The 22,855-nt window shown below is 42.9% G+C and overlaps 1 protein-coding gene across 2 annotated transcripts in view; it reads right to left on the bottom strand.

Annotated features, from left to right (window-relative positions):
• Positions 1–580: 580 nt before the first annotated feature.
• The window catches only part of CHEK1 (checkpoint kinase 1), a 37,820-nt gene continuing 15,545 nt past the window's right edge, over positions 581–22,855 (bottom strand). For both annotated transcript variants that reach the window (XM_077458182.1, XM_077458183.1), the window contains exons 4-13: positions 21,969–22,033; positions 17,052–17,121; positions 16,086–16,274; positions 14,061–14,165; positions 10,565–10,660; positions 8,180–8,282; positions 4,797–4,980; positions 4,528–4,659; positions 3,385–3,486; positions 581–1,296 (exon numbers count right to left, since the gene is read on the bottom strand). In XM_077458182.1, coding sequence (XP_077314308.1) covers positions 1,201–1,296; positions 3,385–3,486; positions 4,528–4,659; positions 4,797–4,980; positions 8,180–8,282; positions 10,565–10,660; positions 14,061–14,165; positions 16,086–16,274; positions 17,052–17,121; positions 21,969–22,033 — 1,142 coding nt within the window. In that variant the 3' untranslated portion in view covers positions 581–1,200. The remainder of the gene's footprint in view (positions 1,297–3,384; positions 3,487–4,527; positions 4,660–4,796; positions 4,981–8,179; positions 8,283–10,564; positions 10,661–14,060; positions 14,166–16,085; positions 16,275–17,051; positions 17,122–21,968; positions 22,034–22,855) is intronic.

Consider the following 22,855-nt stretch of genomic DNA (forward strand, 5'->3'; position numbering starts at 1 on the left):
ACAGCAGTTACACACACACACACACACACACTTCATGAATTTACAGTTCTCTGTCCTTCAATAAACTAGGAGGAAATTCATTCAATTACAGAAAATACAGATTTACTTTTAAGCTAAACTCATGGCATTAACCCTCATTACTGGTTATCAACAAACGAGCAGTGATGGGGTTTAACTACCAGAATCTGTCTGTGGATGTGGTTATGCACTCAAAAGCTAGGAGACAATGGAGTTGATTTACTAAAACTGGAGAGTGTAAATCCGATGCAGCTGTGCATGATAGCCAATCAGCTTCTAACATCAGCTTTTTCAATTAAGCTTTAATTAAAAAACAAAACAAAACAAAAACCTGGAAGCCAATTGGTTTCTATACAAAGCTGCACCAGATTTTGCACTTTCCAGTTTTTGTAAATTGACCCCCACTACGTGAGGTCAGGCAGTTGATAAGTAAACAACGTTCACTCTCTGACCCAAGCAAAACAATAAAAAAAAAAAAAAAAAAAAAACAGTCACAGGCAATGCAAGTACAATCAAGGAGTCAGTATTTTGTGAAAATATCTGCTGAAAAAGGTCCATAATATAATTTTCTCCAAAGTGATGCATTTATTTACACATAAAAATTATGTTACAAATGGCTTAAACATTTATATATATATATATATATGTGTGATGGCCTCAGGGCCCAAACTACATTTTTAGCTCTGGTTACTGCCTTCAATAATTTAGAGTATTAACTGTGGAAGGATTTCTGTGAACAGAGGGTATCTTAGTGATACGACAAAATATATATATTAACAAAGGGCAACAAGCAATTCAAAATTTGTTTTGAAAATCATGAACACCACAACACTGTGAAGTAGAGATATGGAACAACTTAATAAGGTTTGTGTGTAGGCCGTAACCTTTGTATACTTCACAAACTGTATAAAAATACCAAAACGTGCCAAGGAAGCCCTAATAAGAGCTCATATTAAGGCAAAGAAACGTGTGAAGCCCACGGTGAATCTGACTGCACCATGAACTAAACGGAACTCCTCCTTCTCCAAGTAAGCTGGGAGCAGTCCAAATGACCCCCCCGTACTGCCAATGACCACAACTACAGGTCCTAACAGAAGTAAAGAGGTAGTCCAGAACTGGTACTTAACAGCAATGCAAGAGCGGGCTCAGCAACAAATTATCCCAAGTCTGGGAACCCCACAATCAGGTGATAGACACAATAACTTTCTGAACTGCCACTATGTCTTCCAGCTTTTTCTTTATCTTCAGGAAATGTCGCTTGAACTCTAGGCCATCACCCTGGAAAATAAAATCACTTGTTTAAATTTGATGGCAGCTTAGATCAAAATTACATTTGATCCTTTTTAAGAGACTAAACATTTTCTAGGTTTCAAAATGATTTGGGCCCATTAACAATGCAGCCCCTGGAATGTAGATTTAAAGCGGAGGTCCACCCTAAAGTGGACATTCCGCTCATTGGATTCCTCCCCCCCTCCGGCGCCACAATTGGCACCTTTCAGGGGGGAGGGGGGTGCAGGTACCTGTACAGTACAGGTATCTGCACCCACTTCCGGGATGGCTCTCTGCGGAAAGGGGAGTAGATTACGCCCCTTTCCAAAAGTCCCCCGCTGCCTGCTGGGAAACACAAAGATCCCAGAGGCAGCGGGTCCATCCTTATTGCGCATGCGCAGTAGGGAACCTGATTCCCATACCCAAGATGGCGGCGGCAGCACCCGAGAGACGATCGAGAAATCGGCTTCAGGCGCCGACATCGCGGGCGCGCTGGGCGGGTAAGTGTCACTATTTTAAAAGTCAGCAGCTGCAGTATTTGTAGCTGCTGGCTTTAAAAAAAAAAATAAAAATAAATAAACGCGGACTCCCACTTTAAAGAGGGAGTCCACCTGGAAAAAAAATTATTAAAAGCCAGCAGCTGCTGACTTTTAATAAATGGACACTTACCTTTCCTGGAGTCCAGCGATGTTGGCAGCCGAGGCCGATCAATCGCTCGGCTCTCGGCTGCTGCCGCCGCCATTCTCAGGGAGGGTATCAGGAAGTGAAGCATTGCAGCTTCACTTCCCGTTTCCCTACTGCGCATGTGCGAGTCACCCAGCGCAATGAGAATGCTCCGCGCTGTCTCTGGGACCCGTGTGTATCCCAGCAGACAGCGCGGCGGGACAGGAAGAGGCATAGACCCCCCTCCCCACTGAAAAGGTACCAACTGTGACACCGGAGGGGGGGAGGGGGTTCCGATGAGCGGAAGTTCCACTTTAGGGTGTTACTCCGCTTTAAAGTAGAACTATAGGCAAAATTTGTTTTTCATTTCGGATAGAGCAAGGGAGGGTTATGAACAGTCAGTTTTTGTTTTATTTTTTGCCAAATGTATCCCATATTGGGAGATTTCTCTTCAATTCCTGTCCCATAGCCAAGCAGGAAGTGAGAGGAGAGCCCTGAAAATTAATGGAATCCCGCCGGTTACTACAAGTGGTGTCCCCATTGGAAGATTACCTCTCTTACTTTTCTGGGTACAACCCAAGATGTGGGATTTTATTTTTTTCCCCTCTTTTAATGATAATGGTAAACACTAACAGGATAAATGGAAAGCAAGAATCTCCTTAACCACGTTACCTCCAGAAGGATTTAGCCCCTTCACGACCAGGCCATTTTTTTTTTTTTGCGATATGGCATTGCGTTACTTTAACTGACAATTGCGCAGTCTTGCAACAATGTACCCAAATAAAATGTCCTTTTTCCCCCCACAAATAGAGCTTCCTTTTGGTGGTATTTAATCACCTCTGCAGTTTTTATTTTTTGTGCGATAAACAAAATAAATGACTGACCATTTGAAAAAAAAAAAAAAAAAAAGAAGTGTGTGCATGTGTGTGTATATATATATATATACACATATATATATATACACACACACACTTTTTTTTTTTTTACTTTCGGCTATAAAACATATCCAATAAAAGAAAAAAAAAATCAATTTAGGCCAAAATGCATTCTGCTACATATTTTTGGTAAAAAAAAAAAAAAAAAAACACCCCAATAACTGTATATTGATTTATTTGTGCAGAAGTTAAAAGGCATCAACAAACTATGGGATATTTTTATGGAATTTTCATTTACTAGTAATGGCGGCGATCTGCGACTTGCAGCGGGACTGCAATATTGATGTGGACAAAAATCCAACACCTGATTTTTTGGGGAACCAGTGATACCAATACAGTGATAGTGCTAAAAATATGCACTGTTCACTGTACTAATGACATTGGCTGGGAAGGAGTTAACATCAGGGGCGATCAAACACTTGAGACCAGGACAACAACTTGGGTATTCAATCAAAGATTCACTGATTGATTTACAAAACACGGTTTAAAAAGAAAGTACCTTTGAAAGGCGAAAATCCAGTAATATTCTTTCCTCCATCTCCACCAAATTAACCTTAAATATTAATTTGTTGTTTCGCCTGTCAAGTGTCGAAAGTGTCACCTGGTAAAACAAAAACAAAACAAGTTCATTAAGGGAAAAAATAAAAAATTTTTTTTATCTATATTGCAGACCCGAGGACAAAGTATATCTGAAGCCAAATATCCATTCCCACCCTTTCATTTTGGATACATTAGGGAGTAGCTAAAACCAAACAGAAAGCGGCAGTTTTATATTTTTCTTTTTTGCAGGTACTGAAGAGATTTACCTTCACTTACTAGGCTGCAGACCTAAATTGAAAGTGAAAGAAAATATCTCTTATAGTATAGGGCAAGAAATCCCCCCTAGAACAGTTGCCAGTGGATCAAGCATCCCCACTGAAGATTTCCGTACTATTCAAGATCAACTCCAAATTTGGGCTTTTTTTCCCCCTCCCTTTCTCATCTGAAAATGATATAACCCTCTGATCTCCCCTTCTGTATGCAGGTTCACAGTACCTGAACTATTACATTTAATTGCACAATACAATAGAACATGATTTGCTTAAAAGTACTGATTATGTTCTGGTGTGTAGGGGGATTATGAGAAGCCAATACAACCCAGCAGCCACTCCCCCCCCCCCCCCCCCCCCCAAACTTCTTACCTGAGCCTGATCATTCCAGTGACAGGGATGAGCACAGCTGCTCCAGCCGCTGTCTTAGGTCCTCATTGGATAGAATAACAGCAGCGGGAGCTATTGGCTCCTGGCTGTTGTCAATCAAATCCAGTGATACAGGGCCGGGACAGATTCCTGTCAATGCACACAGCAGGACTTGGGAGCGCACCCGCACGAGTGCCCCCCTTGGAAAGCGGCTCTCCTTGGGGGCACTTGAGTAGAGGAGGAGCCAAGAGTGACACCGGGGACCCCAGAAAAGGAGGATCAGGGCCACTCTGTGCAAAAGCCTTGCAGAGAGGAGGCAAGAATGACATGTTTGTTTGTTATTTAATAATAATAATAAAAAAAAGAAAAAAACAAAGCTTTACAATCACTTAAATGGTGCACCAAGCTTCTAACTTAGACTATAAGGAAACACAATAACTTAGCAAGATGATTAATAAACTTGCCTGATTGGCGCAGCCTTTTCTCCAAACATAACCCATCTTTTCGCAAGTGTCCTTCAGATTATTATAAGTACTTTCAGCATCGACGTTGGTGAAGAACCGGGTCATCCTTTTCACTAAACGATGCCATGGGTTCTGTGGGTGGTTTTAGGGGTTTATTATAAAATTGACAGCAATGATAAAAATATTCAGGCAGATACAATGAAACAGATGACTGAACAAATGCCTAAGGAAAGTGAAATACGAGATTTGGTAAATTATGTTGGGCTTACCTGAGAGGCACCCGGAGTGCCCAGCAGCTGGCTGCTTAGCAGCATGTTTTCTGGACAGGCCGGTTGAGAGAAACTATATCCTTTACCCTGCACCAGGCTGTCTATATTAGAGGCGTTACTGTCCCAGGTCAGGAGGGCTGTGCGAGGCTCAGGCTGTGTGCTGGAATACTTTGTCTTCTCATCACTGCAAGGCAACAGGCTTGGTTACAATAGTAAACACTGGGAAGAGTATTCTCATGGAACTGTTAAGCCTAGTAAACACAGGCCAAATGTCGGGCGACATCGGGCAGTTCAATAAAAACCAGCCGACATTTGGCCCGTGAGTATGGCAGCCAGGCCGACAGAAGTTTGGCTGGCTTCTCTCAGGCGAGCATGGTGGAAAACCAGCAGCCCACCATCTCCTGATCAGCAAATGGGAGTGCCAGCCCCCTATTAGAACACAATATAACAGCAGAGGAGATCGCTGTACAGACATTGGATTAGAGCGGCAACTAACGATTATTTTCATAATCGATTAGTTGGCCGATTATTGTTTTGATTAATCGGTTAATAACCTTTTAAAAAAAAGTGGGTCAAATTGACGTTCATTTTCAACCACAGTGACGGGAAAATTTGGAAATAATAGAAAACTTCTTAGTCAAAGGAATTTTCAGACAATGTATGTGGTTTCATTCAGAATTTACATTAATTTTAAAAACAGAATGTTAAAAACAAGTGAAAATTTCAAACAAAATACAGCGATTTTTCGTCTGATTATTCTCATCTGAAAATTGATCTGTGTGGCCAGCATAAGGCTTGGTACACACACATATGCAGTTTGCTTTTGATCTGTTTCTGCAGTGCTTTTTTTCTGTACGTTTTGATTTTTGCGCACCTGATTTTACTGCAATTTGCATTATTGCGGGCAGATTAAAAAACACAAATTGCTGCAAAAACGCATTACATGCTTTTCTACAGCTTCTCCATTGAAGTATATTGAACCAATAAAGCACCATTTTGCGTTAAAAGTCCCTGACCCTTTCAGATATGAATGTGTCCCATAGGAAACCATGTAAATGAACTGTAGTGCATTTCTGCAAAAAGCACCAATAAACACATAGATGTGAATCAGGTCTAAGACGTTTAGTAACATAATGGGGTTAAAAAAACTAAAACCTTTATAGTAGAAAAAAAGCAGATAATCACTACTGTAAGGGGTTCATTTTTTTACTGTAGAACAGTGAAAGTAATATTTACAGTAGCGATTATTTACTCTTTGTGTACTATAAAGGGCTCATTTTAGTTTTTTTAACCCCAATATGTTACTGGCGATTAATCGATTATGAAAATAGTAATCAATTTCATAATCGATTAGTTGTCGATTAATTGTTTCAGCCCTACATTGGATTGTTAGCACAGCGGCTCCGACCGGAGCTGCCAGTTTCTTCGAGAAAACAAAACAAAAAATAAAATAAAAACCCCACACAAAACAACTTAGTTGTGTGTATTAGGCCCCTTTCATATGGTCGCCTCCGTTGTACGGAATCCGTTTGCTCAATCTGCTGATCCCCACTGAGCAGGCAGATAACAGGTCCATTTCTGCTCACTGTGCAGAGCAGAGACTGACACAGTCCCGCTCTCCAATATGGGGAGATCGAGTGAAAATGGATCGCCTCTCTGTTTTCATCTGATCATATCCAATCCGCCAGATGGATGAAAAATAGGACCGCCGCCTGTTTGGAATTTGTGGACAGGATCGGCTCGGGGTAGCAGCGGATGACCACGGACATCCGCCGCTCCATAGGAATTAAATGGTAGGTCCGATCAGGTCCACCTGAAAAACTGACAGGCAGACCTGATCGGACAGCCCCTGCGAAAGGGCCCTTAGGCTTTAGACACACTTTTAAAATTGCAATACCAGCGAGTATTGGGCCATGAAGACCAGCGCACTTGCTAATATATTTTTGTTTGTGTGTCAGTACTGGGAAGAGTACGGAATACTATATCTGAATAGTAATTATTTGGAAAATGTACAAGATAGTAAAACATTTCATCACTTAAAAGATGTTTAACCTCCAGTCGATGCAAGGACATTATTCAGTGGAATAAACAGCTATGGAAAGAAAATCATTGCAAAGTCGTTGGCTTGAATCAAAGAATAATGTCTACATTGCATGTAGTATTTCCACCACAAGAAATCCCTTAAGCGTTCTTTTGTGTACCCTTTCTTTTTTTTTGGTGTTTTGCAAATAGCAATAATTTACTAAGCAGCAATCTCACAAGCCAACCTGCATAGGCAAAGTGGCTGCAATAAATTCTCCCCACAGTGCACAGAAAGCGTGGGGCCTTTACTCAAGCCAAAAGTGAAGTATGGCCAAAGCTTGTTTGGTTATTCTTCTCTTGTGGGTCACAGAAGTCCACTTTTACGGTTGTACTCCTGTGACCCAGAGTCTGCATACAACGGGCTAAAATCTATGCCAGCTGACATCACAGACCTGTTCCAGTCTGAGAGGATCCTGACAACAATGTTCGGATCCACCCAGATTCCTGACCTTCAGCTGGCTCAGCCTCTGAGAGACCAAGCCAGCCGCTCCCGCCTGCTGCACAGCCTGGCACTCCAGTGAGCACTGGAGGGACAGAGCAGAGCGAAGTGATTGACAGTCATTTCTCTCCATTAAGAGCGACTGCCAAAACTGAGCCATCAGCAATCATGCGATAGCTCAGTTCTCAGGACGTAGAAGCAGATTGCAGGATCAGACTGATGCTGTAGATGGGTGTGTACGTTTATTTTTTTTCCCCAATACCACACTTCTCTTTAAAGCGGAAGTAAACCCATCAATTTAAGTTTCAAAAAACATGTATATTTCCGGCATGCCGGGAATGCTAACTGTCACAAAGGTTGTGCTTTCAACCAAACTGTTAAACCATCCAATGGCTGGTGTCATAACTGATCACATGTGCAGCATTATGGCAGTTGAAAATTAAACAGAGGCCAAGATGGCAGCTTCCTTGGATGAAAGGGATAGGCGGGTTTACTTCCACTTTAAGTGTTAGAGTCACTGTGAAAAATAATCTGGAACAAATTAATTCCCTCTGTGTAGTCGTGTCTCCTCTATGAAGCTTCCAAGAGAAATGTGTGCAGGCCAATATGGGAGATCTGGGTTTTATCCTACTGTAGGCCAGAAGTCATAAACTGCATTCTGTAGAACACAGGGGCCCCATTTAAAAAGGATGTGTACACAATGCACATCAACCATACAAATGTTGTGCAGTAAACTAAAGCACGAGAAAAACACAGGCAAGAGTGACATTTAAAAACTTTAGGTCTTTAGCCTGCAATTACACCTTTATGCTTTCACCAACAAATGCTCCTAAATGATAAGGTTATTAAAAGAAGCACTGGCCTGTGTAAGAGAAGAGACTTGTCCGCATCACTACGTATGTGTTTACTGAAAACTTCAGATGTTTCTGTTGCACCCCCTGAGCATACGCGGTGTCTTTTCAGACCTATAGGGATGACAGGAAATAAAAAATAAAAAAAATAATTGTGATAAAGCTGTTCAGAAATTTATTGGTAAAGGTAAGATACAAAGAGAGCCCTGTGGCGTTTTTAGTCATGTAGTATAGCAACTACAATTATTCATCACCCTAACGTAATTTCAGTTGTCAACAAAAGAGAAGGTTAAAAAAAATAAAAAATTAAATAAAAAAAATAAAAAAAGAAAAGAAAAAAACCAAGGCTGCCAATGTTGACCTATCTCAGGGGTCTCCAAACAGAGGGCCAGTTTACTGCCCTTCAGACTTTAGGGCCAGACTGTGTTCAGTAGGAGTAGAAAATAACCTGGTGTCAGTGGGAGCAAGAGTGGGCCCATCGCCGGCGTCAGTGGGAGCAAGAGTGGGCCCATCGCCGGCGTCAGTGGGAGCAAGAGTGGGCCCATCGCCGGCGTCAGTGGGAGCAAGAGTGGGCCCATCGCCGGCGTCAGTGGGAGGAATAAGGCCCCAAGGGCTGAAAAAAGCAAGCAAAGGGCCACATCTGGCCCCCGGGCCGCAGTTTGGAGACCACTGACTTATCTCAAAATGCTGTCATGATGAACTTTTTGCTTCTATACTTTCTGGAGCACTGACCTTAGAAATAGTAACTTTGTTTTCGACTTTCTTACTGTGTATATTTGTTAGGATAAGTGCATGAGGAAGTGATGAAGACACAAAGCCAGCAGCAGACTGGCACCTAGCATTGCGAGATAGGGGTTCAGCAATGGTAGCTATGAGATTTCTTTAACAAATAGCACACAAAATGAACAAATGCCAATGACTAAAAATCAATGTTTTACTCTAACTCACTTGAAAAATTCATCCATAGTCTGAAATGGAGGTTATTAAACGCAGACCCTACTCAGTGAACACAAAAAGGCACAATTTACAAAGCTTTAAAAAGGACAAGGTTCTCTAACTTAGCCATGTTACTATAGTTTTTAAAATTTCCTTGACTCAAAAACCACTCACTTATGAAAATTAGTACACGATATTGCGATAGACACGCTCCTATGGATTCTCCTGGAGCTGCGTAAACACATCTCCAACCCCATATTAAGACACTCACTGAAGATTTGGAATTCAAATAAGTTTTCAGGGAAATTGATCTCTCCTCATTCTCCATTGGCTACCTTACTTCATAATCCTTTAGTCCCAGCATGGAGGAGGCTGCCCGCTTCCGAAAGGTGGGCTGCTTCGGGTTTCCATCACATCCAAAACCTCCTAACCCTGAAGAGGATCTGTTTAGCTTCCTCCAAATTGCACAACTTTCTTCACTCCCATTTGAAGCGTACGGACGCCTTACTCATCCCCACTTCTTTTGAGCGCACCCGTCATACCGATCCTTCGGCGAAATCCATTTTAGCTTTAAACTACAATTCGTTACTATCCATCATGTCTGACCAACACTGTTCAATGGGGGGGGGGGCAGATTGGGGGATCCCGCTGGAAGCTTATCAATGGTCTCAAGTTTGAGACACGTGGGTCGACCCAATTCATCTTTTTTGGAGGCTATTCAAAATTCATGTTGCGCTGGTACACGGTGCCAGCAAGGCGAATTAAATTCAACTGAGGCACCTTGGACCTTTGTTTCTAGGGTTGTGGTTTGGCTGGTACCTTTCTACATGCGTGGTGGGAGTGTTCCAGCATAAAAAGATTCTGGATGCGGGTATACCAACTAAAAAAATATACTGGTTTTGGATGCCAGTATTTCCAAGAACCCTTATAAGGCGTTTCTCAACCTGAAGCCTGCTCAATGCACGGTCAACCAATTTAAGCAGATATCTTATTTTCACTGCCTCCAAACAACCCCCCAGTGAGATTAGAAATCTGGGGTCCGACTGTAGCACAGGTTAAAGCCAAGATGGCCTGGTATTTAATTAACAAATAACTGGCAACAGTCTTGCAGGACAAGTTCAAGAAATTTAAGAGAGCTTGGAAGTTATGGATCTCTAATTATTGGAGGGGGGGGGGGGGGTGGTGTCACTCTAACTGGTCCTTAACTCTTTAAAGTTTGTTTATTGTAAACAGTTTTGTATGTTATACAAATTTCAATAAATACCATTGAAACAGAAAATAAGTACATGTATTCTGGTGCCTTGGCTTTGTGCATTCAGGCAATATGGATTTAAAATGTCTGTGTTATCTTTTTCATGTGAACATATGAAATGTTCCAGGTTTTTCAATTTGAACAAAGGATCTAATCTCCTCCAGCATGTGTGTAAGCACCATAAGAAACTATCAATGTAACCCTTTACCTTTTTTCAGGGGTTTGGTAAACCAGCGGTCTTTCTTGATGTCTGGAACAGTCATCCTTGAATTAGGATTTTCAGTTAGGAGATTACACAGCAAAGCTGGAAAAAGAAGACGACGCAGATAAAAAATAAAATAAATGAAAGTAGTAGTAATATTTAAGTGTTTTTTCACTGCCAAGTTAAAAATCATAGCTGGAACACCTGCTAATTACAAATATATTATTTTTAGCCAGTTAATACAAGCCCTAAGGTGCCCGATTCATAAAACTATTAAAGCGGAGGTCCACCCTAAACTCATCGGAACCCTCCCCCCCTCCGGTGCCACAATCGGCACCTTTCAGGGAGGAGGGGGTGCAGTTACCTGGATAATCCAGGTAACTGCACCCACTTCCGGGATAGCTCTCTGCGGAAAGGGGCGTAACTTACGTCCCTTTCCGCAAGTGCCCGCCCCTTCCCGCAAGTGCCCCGCTGCCTGCTGGGAAACACACAGATCCCAGAGGCAGCGGGGAGCGTCCTTATTGCGCAGCGCGATTCGCGCATGCGCAGTAGGGAACCGGGAAATGAAGCCGAAAGGCTCCATTTCCTGATTCCCATACCCAAGATGGCGGCGGCAGGACCTGACAGACGACCTAGCGATCGGCTTCGGGTGCCGACATCGCGGGCGCGCTGGACAGGTAAGTGTCACGATTTTAAAAGTCAGCAGCTGCAGTATTTGTAGCTGCTGGCTTTAAAAACAAAAAAAAACAAAAACAAAAAAAAAAAACGCGGAGTCCCGGTGGACTCCCGCTTTAAGAATTACAATGAAATGGCTTCATGAATTTTATTCTGCATCTGTCCATTTCCAATGCAACAAGCTTTTAAGACTTATGGCCCGTGTACACACCAACAGAAAATCGTACGAAAAATACAACTTTTAAAGCGATCGTACGATAATCTGATAATTCATACACAGCTTCCGAGAGCTGAACAGTTCATCCGATATTAACACAAAACATTATTCTCTTAAGAAACCAGATAGTACGTTTTTTGTTTAATCAGTACAGTAGTCATAAGAAAATACAATACAATTACTCTACAATACATTACTTCTGAACGTTTATTCTGTCGTACGAGAATTTTGGTAACTTTAATAACCTCTTATTTTCTGAAGGAGACGAGCATGGTCATTCATCCGATACTCTCATCGTCTGTAGCAGGCATAAAGCCCACAGCAGACTAGCAAATCTGTTCTTATCAACAAAGGGACAGGTTACCTGCTTCATCATCCTCACTGCCTGCCCAAAATGCAGCAGATTCTCACACAAGAGACAGCAACGCGTTAGCGAGGAGGCGACTTCAGAGAGGCAGAGTGTTTTCTCTGCCTTTATACGATCATGTAGCCACAAAAACTGCTAGTCTGAAAGGGGCCAAACGTTTCTTTAAAGTTTAAAAGACTTGTTAAAGTGGTTGTAAACCCTTACAAACCACTTTGACCTACAGGTAAGCCTAGATTAAGGCTTACCTGTAGGTCCAAGAAATATCTCCTAAACCTATACGGTTTAGGTTTAGGAGATATTTGCCAAAAAAGAGGCACCGCTGTCTACGGCGCGTGCGCCATAGACAGCAGCGCGCAGGCGCATCGCTGTCAACGGCGATATGTCGCGAGTGGCGGCTCCCGTGCGCATGCGCGGGAGTGACGTCATTGCGGCTTCGCCGAATGACAGCGTCGGAGCAGCGAGAACCACTGAGAAGATGGATGCTCTGGACTACAGGGGACAGTGGTGACTTCGCTGGCTCCTGTGTCAGGTAAGTGACACATAATGGGCTACTATGCGATGTATAGTAGTCCATTATGCTTTACCTTTGCAGGGAATCAAAGAGGAAGTAAACTCACCAGGGTTTACTTCCTCTTTAAACCACTGCCAGTTTTGTTTAAGAACAATTTTTAAGGTCAACTCTCTTACTCTTCTCTTCAAACTCTTTGAATTCAAAATAGTTGACTAAGAAATATTCTGAAAAACTTTTTGATTACCGTATATACTCGAGTATAGGCCGACCCGAATATAAGCCGAGGCCCCCAATTTACCCCCAAAAAAACTGGCAAACTTATTGACTCGTGTATAAGCCGAGGGTGAGACATGCCTGTCCATCCCTGTGTGTGTGTCCGTCCATCCCTGTGTGTCCGTCCATCCCTGTGTGTCCGTCCATCCCTGTGTGTCCGTCCATCCCTGTGTGTCCGTCCATCCCTGTGTGTCCGTCCATCCATCCCTGTGTGTGTGTGTGTCCATCCATCCATCCATCCCTGTGTGTGTGTGTCTCCATCCATCCATCCCTGTGTGTGTGTGTCTCCATCCATCCATCCATCCATCCCTGTGTGTGTGTGTGTCTCCATCCATCCATCCATCCATCCCTGTGTGTGTCTCCATCCGTGTGTGTGTGTGTGTGTGTGTGTGTGTGTGTGTGTGTGTGTGTGTGTGTGTGTGTGTGTGTGTGTGTGTGTGTGTGTCCAGCCTACCTTTGTCCCGAGCCTCCGTCCCGTGCCTTGCCTCCTTGCCTCCGTCCCGTGCCGTGACTTGCCTCCTTGCATCCGTCCCGTGTCGTGCCGTGCCTTGCCGCCGCCGTCCCGTCCCGTGCCGTGCCTTCCCTTGCCTCCGTCCCGTGCCCTCTTCGTCGGCGGCCATTGTAAAGTTCAAAAGCTGCGCCGCCGCCTTCGCCTGTGATAGGCGGAACACTGAATTTCCCAGCAGCCTGTGTTCCGCCTATCACAGACGTCGTATCATCCTCGTCCGTAGTACGAGGATGATACGATGTCCGTGATAGGCGGAACACAGGCTGCTGGGAAATTCAGTGTTCCGCCTATCACAGGCGAAGGCGGAGCCGGAGGCGCGGCTTTTGAATAGAATGGCCGCTGTCTGTCTGCTCGACACGCTGATCGAGCGGGCAGACAGCGATGACTCGAGTATAAGCCGAGGGGGGCACTTTCAGCCTCAAAAAAGAGGCTGAAAATCTCGGCTTATACTCGAGTATATACGGTATTACATTGATTGCAAAAGTTGTCTTTATTTTAAATAACAAATATATTATGTTTACCTGCTCTGTTTAATAGTTTTGCACAGAGCAGCCCCGATCCTCTCCTTTTTGGGTCCCCTGCCGGCAGTCCTGGCTCCTTCCCCATGCAGATTGCCCCCATAGCAAGCCTCTTGCTATGGGGGCACTCAAGCAGGCGCTCTCCGGAAACATTGTCCATAACACACTGAACGTGGTTCAGTCCCGCCCCGCCTCTCTCCTCATTAGCTGGCTGTGATTGAAAGCAGCAGGAGCCAATGACTGCCACTGTTGTGTGAGCCAATGAGGAGAGCTGCTGATCCACACCCAGAGAGTTTTTTACCTTCATGCGTAGAATGTATGGAGGTAAAAATAAAATAAACTTCTGCCTTTAATTAACCTTAATATTTAAAGTACATTTTTGTTTGTAGAAACATTTACAAGACAAATTAACGCAAAGAAAAAAGCAGATTACCAAGAGGTGTGGAGTCAATCTTTTTCCAAGGATTAAGGTAGTGTTTTGACTCTTTCCAGTCACAATATTCTTGACATGCATCATTAGGCTGATCCCATGGAAGCTCTACATACGGCGATCAGAGAGAGAAAAAAAAAATATGAAAGAAAAAGGTTTTAAAAATGGACAAACCAATCTATATCAAGAAAGAAAAAAAAAAAAAAAAAAAAAGAATACAGTACATGTAAATAGACCTTTTGTAGTAGGTTAGGAACAGCATTTTAAAGTATAATTAAAGACTTTGGATAAGGTGCAGAGGGATTAGAACACCTGTCAGGTTTTTATTGCTGTCTGCTTCCCCTTTAAGGAGATTCTGCTCTCTATATTTGTCCTGTTTACCATCATCATGGAAAGTGAAAGTAAAAATAAAAATAAAAATATAGATGAAAAAATCTTCCAATGGGGACACCAATTCTAGTGATCTGGGGGTCCCCATGGAATTCTCTTAATTTGCAATGATTTCTTTGCGCTTCCTGTTTGGCTATGGGACAGGAAGTGAAATCTCTGCAATGGGACACAGATGGCAAAAAAGAAAAAAAAAAGAAAATCTGACAGGTTATAACCCTCCCTTGTTCTATCCAAAATGGGAAAATGTGTATATATATATATATATATATATATATATTTCAACTTTAAAGCATCACAGTCATTTCCTATACAACTGTTAAAGAGGCAATCATAGGGGTCGATTTACTAAAACTGGAGTAAGCAAAACCTGGAGCAGCTCTGCATAGAAACCAATCAGCTGCCAGTTTTTTTGTTCTTTTTTGTCAAAGCTTAATTGAACAAACTGAAGAAGCTGATTGGCTACCATGCAGAGCTGCACCAAATTTTGTTTTAGTCCAACCCCATAGTTTTGATTGATATTATGATTTTTGACATCACTTTTGACGTGACCATTTTTGATACATGACCGATTACTTAATTAGTGGGTACAGATTGGGACTAAAAGGACTTTTTAATCTGGATGTTATAAATATTAATTGCACAACTGGTCTTTCTTCCAAAAGAGCAAAGGGGCCATTAAGCATGCCCACTAACTTGTGGTGAACATGGTAAAGAATATGACAGAAATTGCAAGAGACCCCAAGGCTGGGTTCCCACACGCGGCTGCAGTTTGCAGTCCGGAGTCCATGGCGTTTCTGTTCACTGGTTCAGGTGCGAATTTGCACCTGAATCGGATCCAAAATCCAAAGCACTGCAGAGCGGGGTGGATGCTAGACAGAGGAACCTCTCTTAATACGGAAGACCTATTGGTATACATGGATAAGAAGCCATATTGAGGCTTCAGATGGCTTCCCTCCTCAATCTACAGATACTGTAGTCTGCAATTTTTTCGTTACATAATTTCCCTGTGATCACCAGGCAAACTATACTAACAAGCTTTCCTTTTTGGAAAACCTCTTACGACACTGGATGTTCTCGGTGGGCATCCGTTGACACCACCGTTGGTAGTGCTTTAGTCTTTCAAGTTGCATAGTAGAAGATTTTGCATGCAAGACAAATTTATGACTGCATATACGCTTGCCAATACCCCGATGAAGGTGCTTGAACCAGAAACGCGTCGGGTACCAGAGACATTACTTTGTACCAGAGAGTACTTTTGTAATACGTCATGCAAACTATGTAATCTGTCATGTTCTCTGTCTTTTCTTTTTATTTTCCGTTTTTGAAAAATTTGTTTTTTATTTTTTTAATGATCATTTCATGTTTGAATGATCAAACAATTATATGTACAAACAATATATCCGTTAATTTACTTGTGTGGTTGTTGCCTACAAAGTCCCAATGAAGATCCTCTTTTTTCCTATATAACAAGGATGTGGCGACAGTTTTCTGACATGGTGAAATCCCTTTCTTTGCCAAAGTGCATTTTGAACAAAAAACGCAACAGTGCATAAATTTTACCAATGTACACCTTTTGCCCGGTCTTCAACTATTGTTAGTTTCATACTATACGGTATGTCCTATGTTGGCATACATTACCTCCAGCTAGCATTGCCGTCAGAACAATCCCACATGACCAAATGTCCACAGGTTCAGCATGAAATACTCTCAGCTTTATAAGCTCAGGTGCTACATAGGGCAGCGTCCCACACATCTTGTTCAGTAGACGCTCCCGCCCATTATGTCTGAACACAGTGGCCAGGCCAAAATCAGAAATCTTAAGCTGATCTGAAAAATATATACAAAGTCTACTAAGCAAAGTGAACACAAGAAAAAAAAAAAAAATGAAATGCAAAATAATTGGTCTAGGACAGGTTAGTCATTGCCTTTAGTAGCTACGATACAAAAAGGAGGTTTTTCCAAACCTCAGACATTTGGAAAAACCAACTATAATAAATGTTCCATTATCATTCTCGGAGCAAGATCACCTGCCCAAACACTCATACTTTCAACATCTCCAACTCAGTCATGCCCTGCAGACTCAATCCCATACTATTCCCTTAGGCTTGATTCACACCTATGCATTTTTAGTGCTTTCTGCATTTTGCACTACAGCAGATTTACCATGGTTTCCTATGCAACACCTTCTGTAGAACAAATCTTTGCAAGCCATTTCTTTGCTCTCCTGATCCCTCACTCAAAAACTCACCAATTTGTTCATAGTCCATCACACCTCTTGTATAATAGTATTCACATGGAAGAGCAGCATCTCCCAATAATCCCTGTGCAATTTGCACCGGAGATGTATGAACCAGCTCCATAGAGAGCCGGTCACAATCTCCTACTATGCGAATTGGATGCAGGGAAACCCGCATTCAATTCGCAACAGTGTAAACCCAGCATTAAAAATACAAAATCTCATACATACACAGCACAAGACACATAGGAGTTGAATTCATGTCCATAAGTGTATTATTCTCCCCCAACGTTCAAAGGTTAGCACGAACAACATGGGCGTTCACTATTACTTTCTGCACCAGAGATTAGAAATGTTATATTTCCTACCTCTGTCATCTAGAAGCAAGTTTTCAGGTTTTATATCTCGATGTGTAATTCCAAGACCATGAAGATATTCCTAACAAAATAAAGACACACGATAGTGAAATAAGGCATAAAGACATCCCAAGACATGAAACAGAATGTAAATATGAACAAGACAGGAACTGCCCATTTACATTTTATTTAGACTAAAAGCCTGGAAAGAAATACTACGAAAAAAAAAAAATAAAAAAAAATTTTTTTTTTTTTTTAAAACACACACGGAAAAAAAAAATCTAACATACTGCTTTATATTTAAAGTGTAACTAAACCCACAACAGTAAAATCAGTCTGTATATGCAGCATAGCATGCTTCTTATACTCACTGTGGAACTTAAGAGGTTGATCCTCTGCATGGTGTAAAAAGGCTGTTTGATCCTGTATGCATAGATCCTTCCTTCCCTGCACTGTCTATCTGGGGAAAGCCAGCTAACATAGGCAGAGTAGCCAACCTGCACATGCTCAGTTGTGTCTTTTATGCTGGAGAGAATAATTACTTGTTCTGAGAAATAGCCAGGTCACATGATATTGGCATCACACATGTGTGCGTGTATACAGGCTATAGTGGACATCTCCTGCCTGAAGATTTTTTCTTAGCCCTGGAGAAATTGTGCAGTTTATCATGGACCGTGGTATACAGATCAAAAAAAAAAAAGGGCATACAGTGGCAATATTTTAGGGCCGGTTCACACTGCAGGCGAGGCGAGGCGACTCCGACTTGCCTCGCCGCGACCTGCCGCGACCTCAGCGCAACTTGCAGATGACTTCTGTATAGAAGTCAATGCAAGTCGCCCCGAGGTCGCCCAAAAGTAGTACAGGAACCTTTTTTCTGAGTCGGAGCGACTTGAGTCGCTCCTCTCAGAACGGTTCCATTGTACAGAACTGGGGCGACTTGCGAGAGCGAGGCGAGTCGTGTCGCCTCGCATCGCCCGCTGTGTGAACCGGCTCTTAATGTAAAGAAGTTTTATAAGCTGTGGGCACTGTAGGGAGCAGATTAACTATTTTCATATTACTGGTTTTAGTAACACTTTAACCACTTTCAGACCGGACCATTTTGCTGGTAAATGACCAGAGGTCTTTTTACACTTTGGCACTGCGCTGCTTTAACTGGTAATTGCGCGGTCATTCAATGTTGTACCCAAACAAAATTTGCGTCCTTTTCTTCCCACAAATAGAGCTTTCTTTTGATGGTATTTGATTGCCTCTGCGATTTTTATTTTTTGCGATATAAACGTAAAAAGACCGCAAATTTTGAAAAAAAATGATATTTTCTAATTTTTGTTATTAGAAAAATCCAATAAACTCAATTTTAGTCATACATTTAGGCCAAAATGTATTCAGCCACATGTCTTTGGTAAAAAAAAAGTCAATAATTGTATATTTATTGGTTTGCGCAAAAGTTGTCACATCTACAAACTAAGGTACGTTTTCTGGAATTTACGCAGCTTTTAGTTTACGACTGCCTATCTCATTTCTTGAGGTGCTAAAATGGCAGGGCAGTACAAAACCCCCCCAAATGACCCCATTTTGGAAAGTAGACCCCCTAAGGAAATTGATAAGAGGCATGTTGAGCCCATTGAATATTTTATTTTTTTGCCTCAAGCGATTGAATAATGACAAAAAAAAATTTTTTTTTTTTTTTTTACACAAAGTTGTCACTAAATGATATATTGCTCACACATGCTATGGGCGTATGTGAAATGACACCCCAAAATAAATTCTGCTGCTTCTCCTGAGTACGGGGATACCACATATGTGGGACTTTTTGGGAGCCTAGCCGCGTACGGGGCCCCGAAAACCAAGCACCGCCTTCAGGCTTTCTAAGGGCGTACATTTTTGAGTTCACTTCTCACTACCTATTACAGTTTTGAAGGCCATAAAATGCCAAGATGGCACAAAACCCCCACAAATGACCCCATTTTAGAAAGTAGACACCCCAAGCTATTTGCTGAGAGGCATGTTGAGTTCATGGAATATTTTATATTTTGCCACAAGTTGCGGGAAAATTACAAACTTTTTTTTTTTTTTTTTTTTTTTTTTTTAACAAAGTTGTCACTAAATGATATATTGCTCACACATGCCATGGGCATATGTGAAATGACACCCCAAAATAAATTCTGCTGCTTCTCCTGAGTACGGGGATACCACATATGTGGGACTTTTTGGGAGCCTAGCCGCGTACGGGGCCCCGAAAACCAAGCACCGCCTTCAGGCTTTCTAAGGGCGTAAATTTTTGAGTTCACTTCTCACTACCTATTACAGTTTTGAAGGCCATAAAATGCCAAGATGGCACAAAACCCCCACAAATGACCCCATTTTAGAAAGTAGACACCCCAAGCTATTTGCTGAGAGGCATGTTGAGTCCATGGAATATTTTATATTTTGCCACAAGTTGCGGGAAAATTACAAACTTTTTTTTTTTTTTTTTTTTTTTTCACAAAGTTTTCACTAAATGATATATTGCTCACGCATGCCATGGGCATATGTGAAATGACACCACAAAATAAATTCTGCTGCTTCTCCTGAGTACGGGGATACCACATATGTGGGACTTTTTGGGAGCCTAGCCGCGTACGGGGCCCCGAAAACCAAGCACCGCCTTCAGGCTTTCTAAGGGCGTTACAGTTTTGAAGGCCATAAAATGCCAAGATGGCACAAACCCCCCCCAAATGACCCCATTTTGGAAAGTAGACACCCCTAAATTTAGGGGTACACTAGTGAGACTAGGTAATAAATGGCGGGTGCCCTGAAACTATAAAAAAATAACTAACCAATCAGCGTCACCTGTAACAGTTATATGGTGATCACTGGTGAAAGGGTTAACTAGGGGGCAATCAGGGGGCTTTATGCGGTAGTATATGGGGGTCCCTGGCGCTATAAAAAGCTGCGGCGAACCTAAATACCTACCTGCCTAACTAGCGTCACCTGTGACACTAATACAGCGATCAGAAAAACGATCGCTTATTAGGCTGGGTTCACACTGGAGCGATGCGGGAACGCCACGAATGCGCGGCGGGTTCCCGCATCGCATGCCTCCCGGCGGCAGTTCACACTGCCCTATGCGAACTGCTGGGAGTGTCAGTGAAATGTTACTGACACCCCCAGATCAGTTCGCATATCGCAGTGCGATCTGCAAACTCGGATCGCATGGTGTGAACACCCATGCGATCCGATTCTGCTGCGGGCCAAAAAAAGGGTCCCGTGCGAATTTGCGGCGGGTGCGGCGAATGGCTGAACTCGAATCGCACAGAGATCGGATGTGATTTGCACTGCAGTGCGGTGCGAATCACATCCGTTCTCAAACCGCTGCAATGTGAACCCAGCCTTAGTGACACTGGCGACGGGGGGTGATCACGGGGTTAAACCTTTATTGGGGGGGTTAGGGGGGTACCTTAGAACTAAAGGGGGCTAACCCTAACTGCCCTAACAGTTATTAGTCACAAATGACACCCGCCGGGTGATCAGGGGGTTAAACCTTTATTAGGTAATAAATGGCGGGTGCCCTGAAACTATAAAAAAATAACTAACCAACCAGCGTCACCTGTAACAGTTATATGGTGATCACAGGTGAAAGGGTTAACTAGGGGGCAATCAGGGGGCTTTATGCGGTAGTATATGGGGGTCCCTGGCGCTATAAAAAGCTGCGGCGAACCTAAATACCTACCTGCCTAACTAGCGTCACCTGTGACACTAATACGGCGATCAGAAAAATGATCGCTTATTAGGCTGGGTTCACACTGGAGCGATGCGGAAACGCCGCGAATCCGCGGCGGGTTCCCGCATCGCATGCCTCCCGGCGGCAGTTCACACTGCCCTATGCGAACTGCTGGGAGTGTCAGTGAAATGTTACTGACACCCCCAGATCAGTTCGCATATCGCAGTGCGATCTGCAAACTCGGATCGCATGGTGTGAACACCCATGCGATCCGATTCTGCTGCGGGCCAAAAAAAGGGTCCCGTGCGAATTTGCGGCGGGTGCGGCGAATGGCTGAACTCGAATCGCACAGAGATCGGATGTGATTTGCACTGCAGTGCGGTGCGAATCACATTCGTTCTCATAAACCGCTGCAATGTGAACCCAGCCTTAGTGACACTGGCGACGGGGGGTGATCACGGGGTTAAACCTTTATTGGGGGGGTTAGGGGGGTACATTAGAACTAAAGGGGACTAACTCTAACTGCCCTAACAGTTATTACAGTCACAAATGACACCAATGCAAAAAAAAAAAAAAAAATGACATTGGTGTCACTGTGACTGGGGGGCAGGGGTAATTGGGGGGGTGATCGGGGGGTAAAGGGGGGGTGTGAGTGTGCCTGGCATGTTCTACTGTGTGTGTAGAGTGTTGGTGCAACTTACTGATCCGCTCTCCTCCGTGTCGGAACGAAAAATACCGACACGGAGGAGAGAATACATCACTTCCTCTCCTGTGTTTACATTACAGGAGAGGAAGTGATGTCACCGGGGATTTCTATTCGTCGGGAGCGATCGCGAGGGGGTGGCCATGAATGAATGGCCGTCCCCTCGTCCGGGATCGCTCCCGAATGAATACCGACCGCCGCAGGCACCGGGCGGGGGCCCGATCGGGCCCCCGACCCGCGGGAGGCAAGGGACGTACATGTATGTCCTTATGCCTGCCCGTGCCATTGTACCGACGTACATCGGCGTGCGGCGGTCGGCAACTGGTTAAGCAAGAAACAAGCGTTTAGTGTATAATTTTTTTTTTTTTATTAAAAAGCAAAAAGATGGTCAGGTAAAACAAACAGAACACAAATTGTGGCGGCAGACCTTACATCAGACAATAAAAGCAATTCACTATTACACTATAAAAGTACATCAATTATGTCCATATAGACCAGCAAATGAAAGTAGCTAAGCTTCTCTTACCACGCCAGCAATGAGCTGCTGGAAGAACTTCTGTGCCTCCTGCTCTGGCATACCCACATCCGGCTCTAAAACAGATCACAAAAAAATCACAAAATATTACCAAAGAAGAATCAATTCACAAGAATTTGCCCATTCACATCACAAAAACTTCCTTTTATGCATGTGCGTTTTTAATGCATTTTACCACATTCCAGTAAAGTTCTGTATAGGAAGAAAGCAGCATGTTGTACTTTTTTTTTCCCTGGAACTGTAAAGCACTGAATTGCACTGTGCTGGTGTGAACTATGCCATTGGAACGCATTGAAACTACTTTCCATGCTTTTTAAAAAAAGGAAGGAAGCACTGCAAGTGGTGTGAATGGGCCCTAAAGGAGATATACAAATGTCCCTCGATTTCAATTATTGCCCCATCAATTAAAACAGGGCAAATTCACATCAAATCAGAAGAGCACTTCTTCTTCATGATTAGCATTTAAAGTATATATAAAGTATTATTTTAAAGAATTAAACGAATCGATTAAGCCCCTGTTAACACTGGTGCAAGTCATGCGATTTGACAGGTCCGAATCGTGACAATTTGCACCCTATTGTCGGTAATGGAACTGTTGAAAATCGGTGCAACTCCAACTTCCAATTTAAAAAAATTCCTGCACTATTTTTGATTTACATAAACATCTGTGCATGAAGTTGCACAGATGTCAGACAAGTCGCACCTTGTTGAGGTCGCGCTACTTCAAGTGAAGTAGCTTGATTTCAAAGCCACAGGGGGCTTAAAGGTTTTCAAAATGAAGTTAAATTCCCGGCATACAGGGAATGCCAACTGGTCACATTAGCTTGTGTTCTCAACTAAACTGTCAAACCATCAAATCGCTGGTGTCATAACGGATC

Source organism: Lithobates pipiens, unplaced genomic scaffold (assembly GCF_037356315.1).
Source record: "Lithobates pipiens isolate NorthernLeopardFrog02 unplaced genomic scaffold, aLitPip1_a1.2 Scaffold_27, whole genome shotgun sequence".
Classification (NCBI taxonomy): Eukaryota; Metazoa; Chordata; class Amphibia; order Anura; family Ranidae; genus Lithobates; species Lithobates pipiens.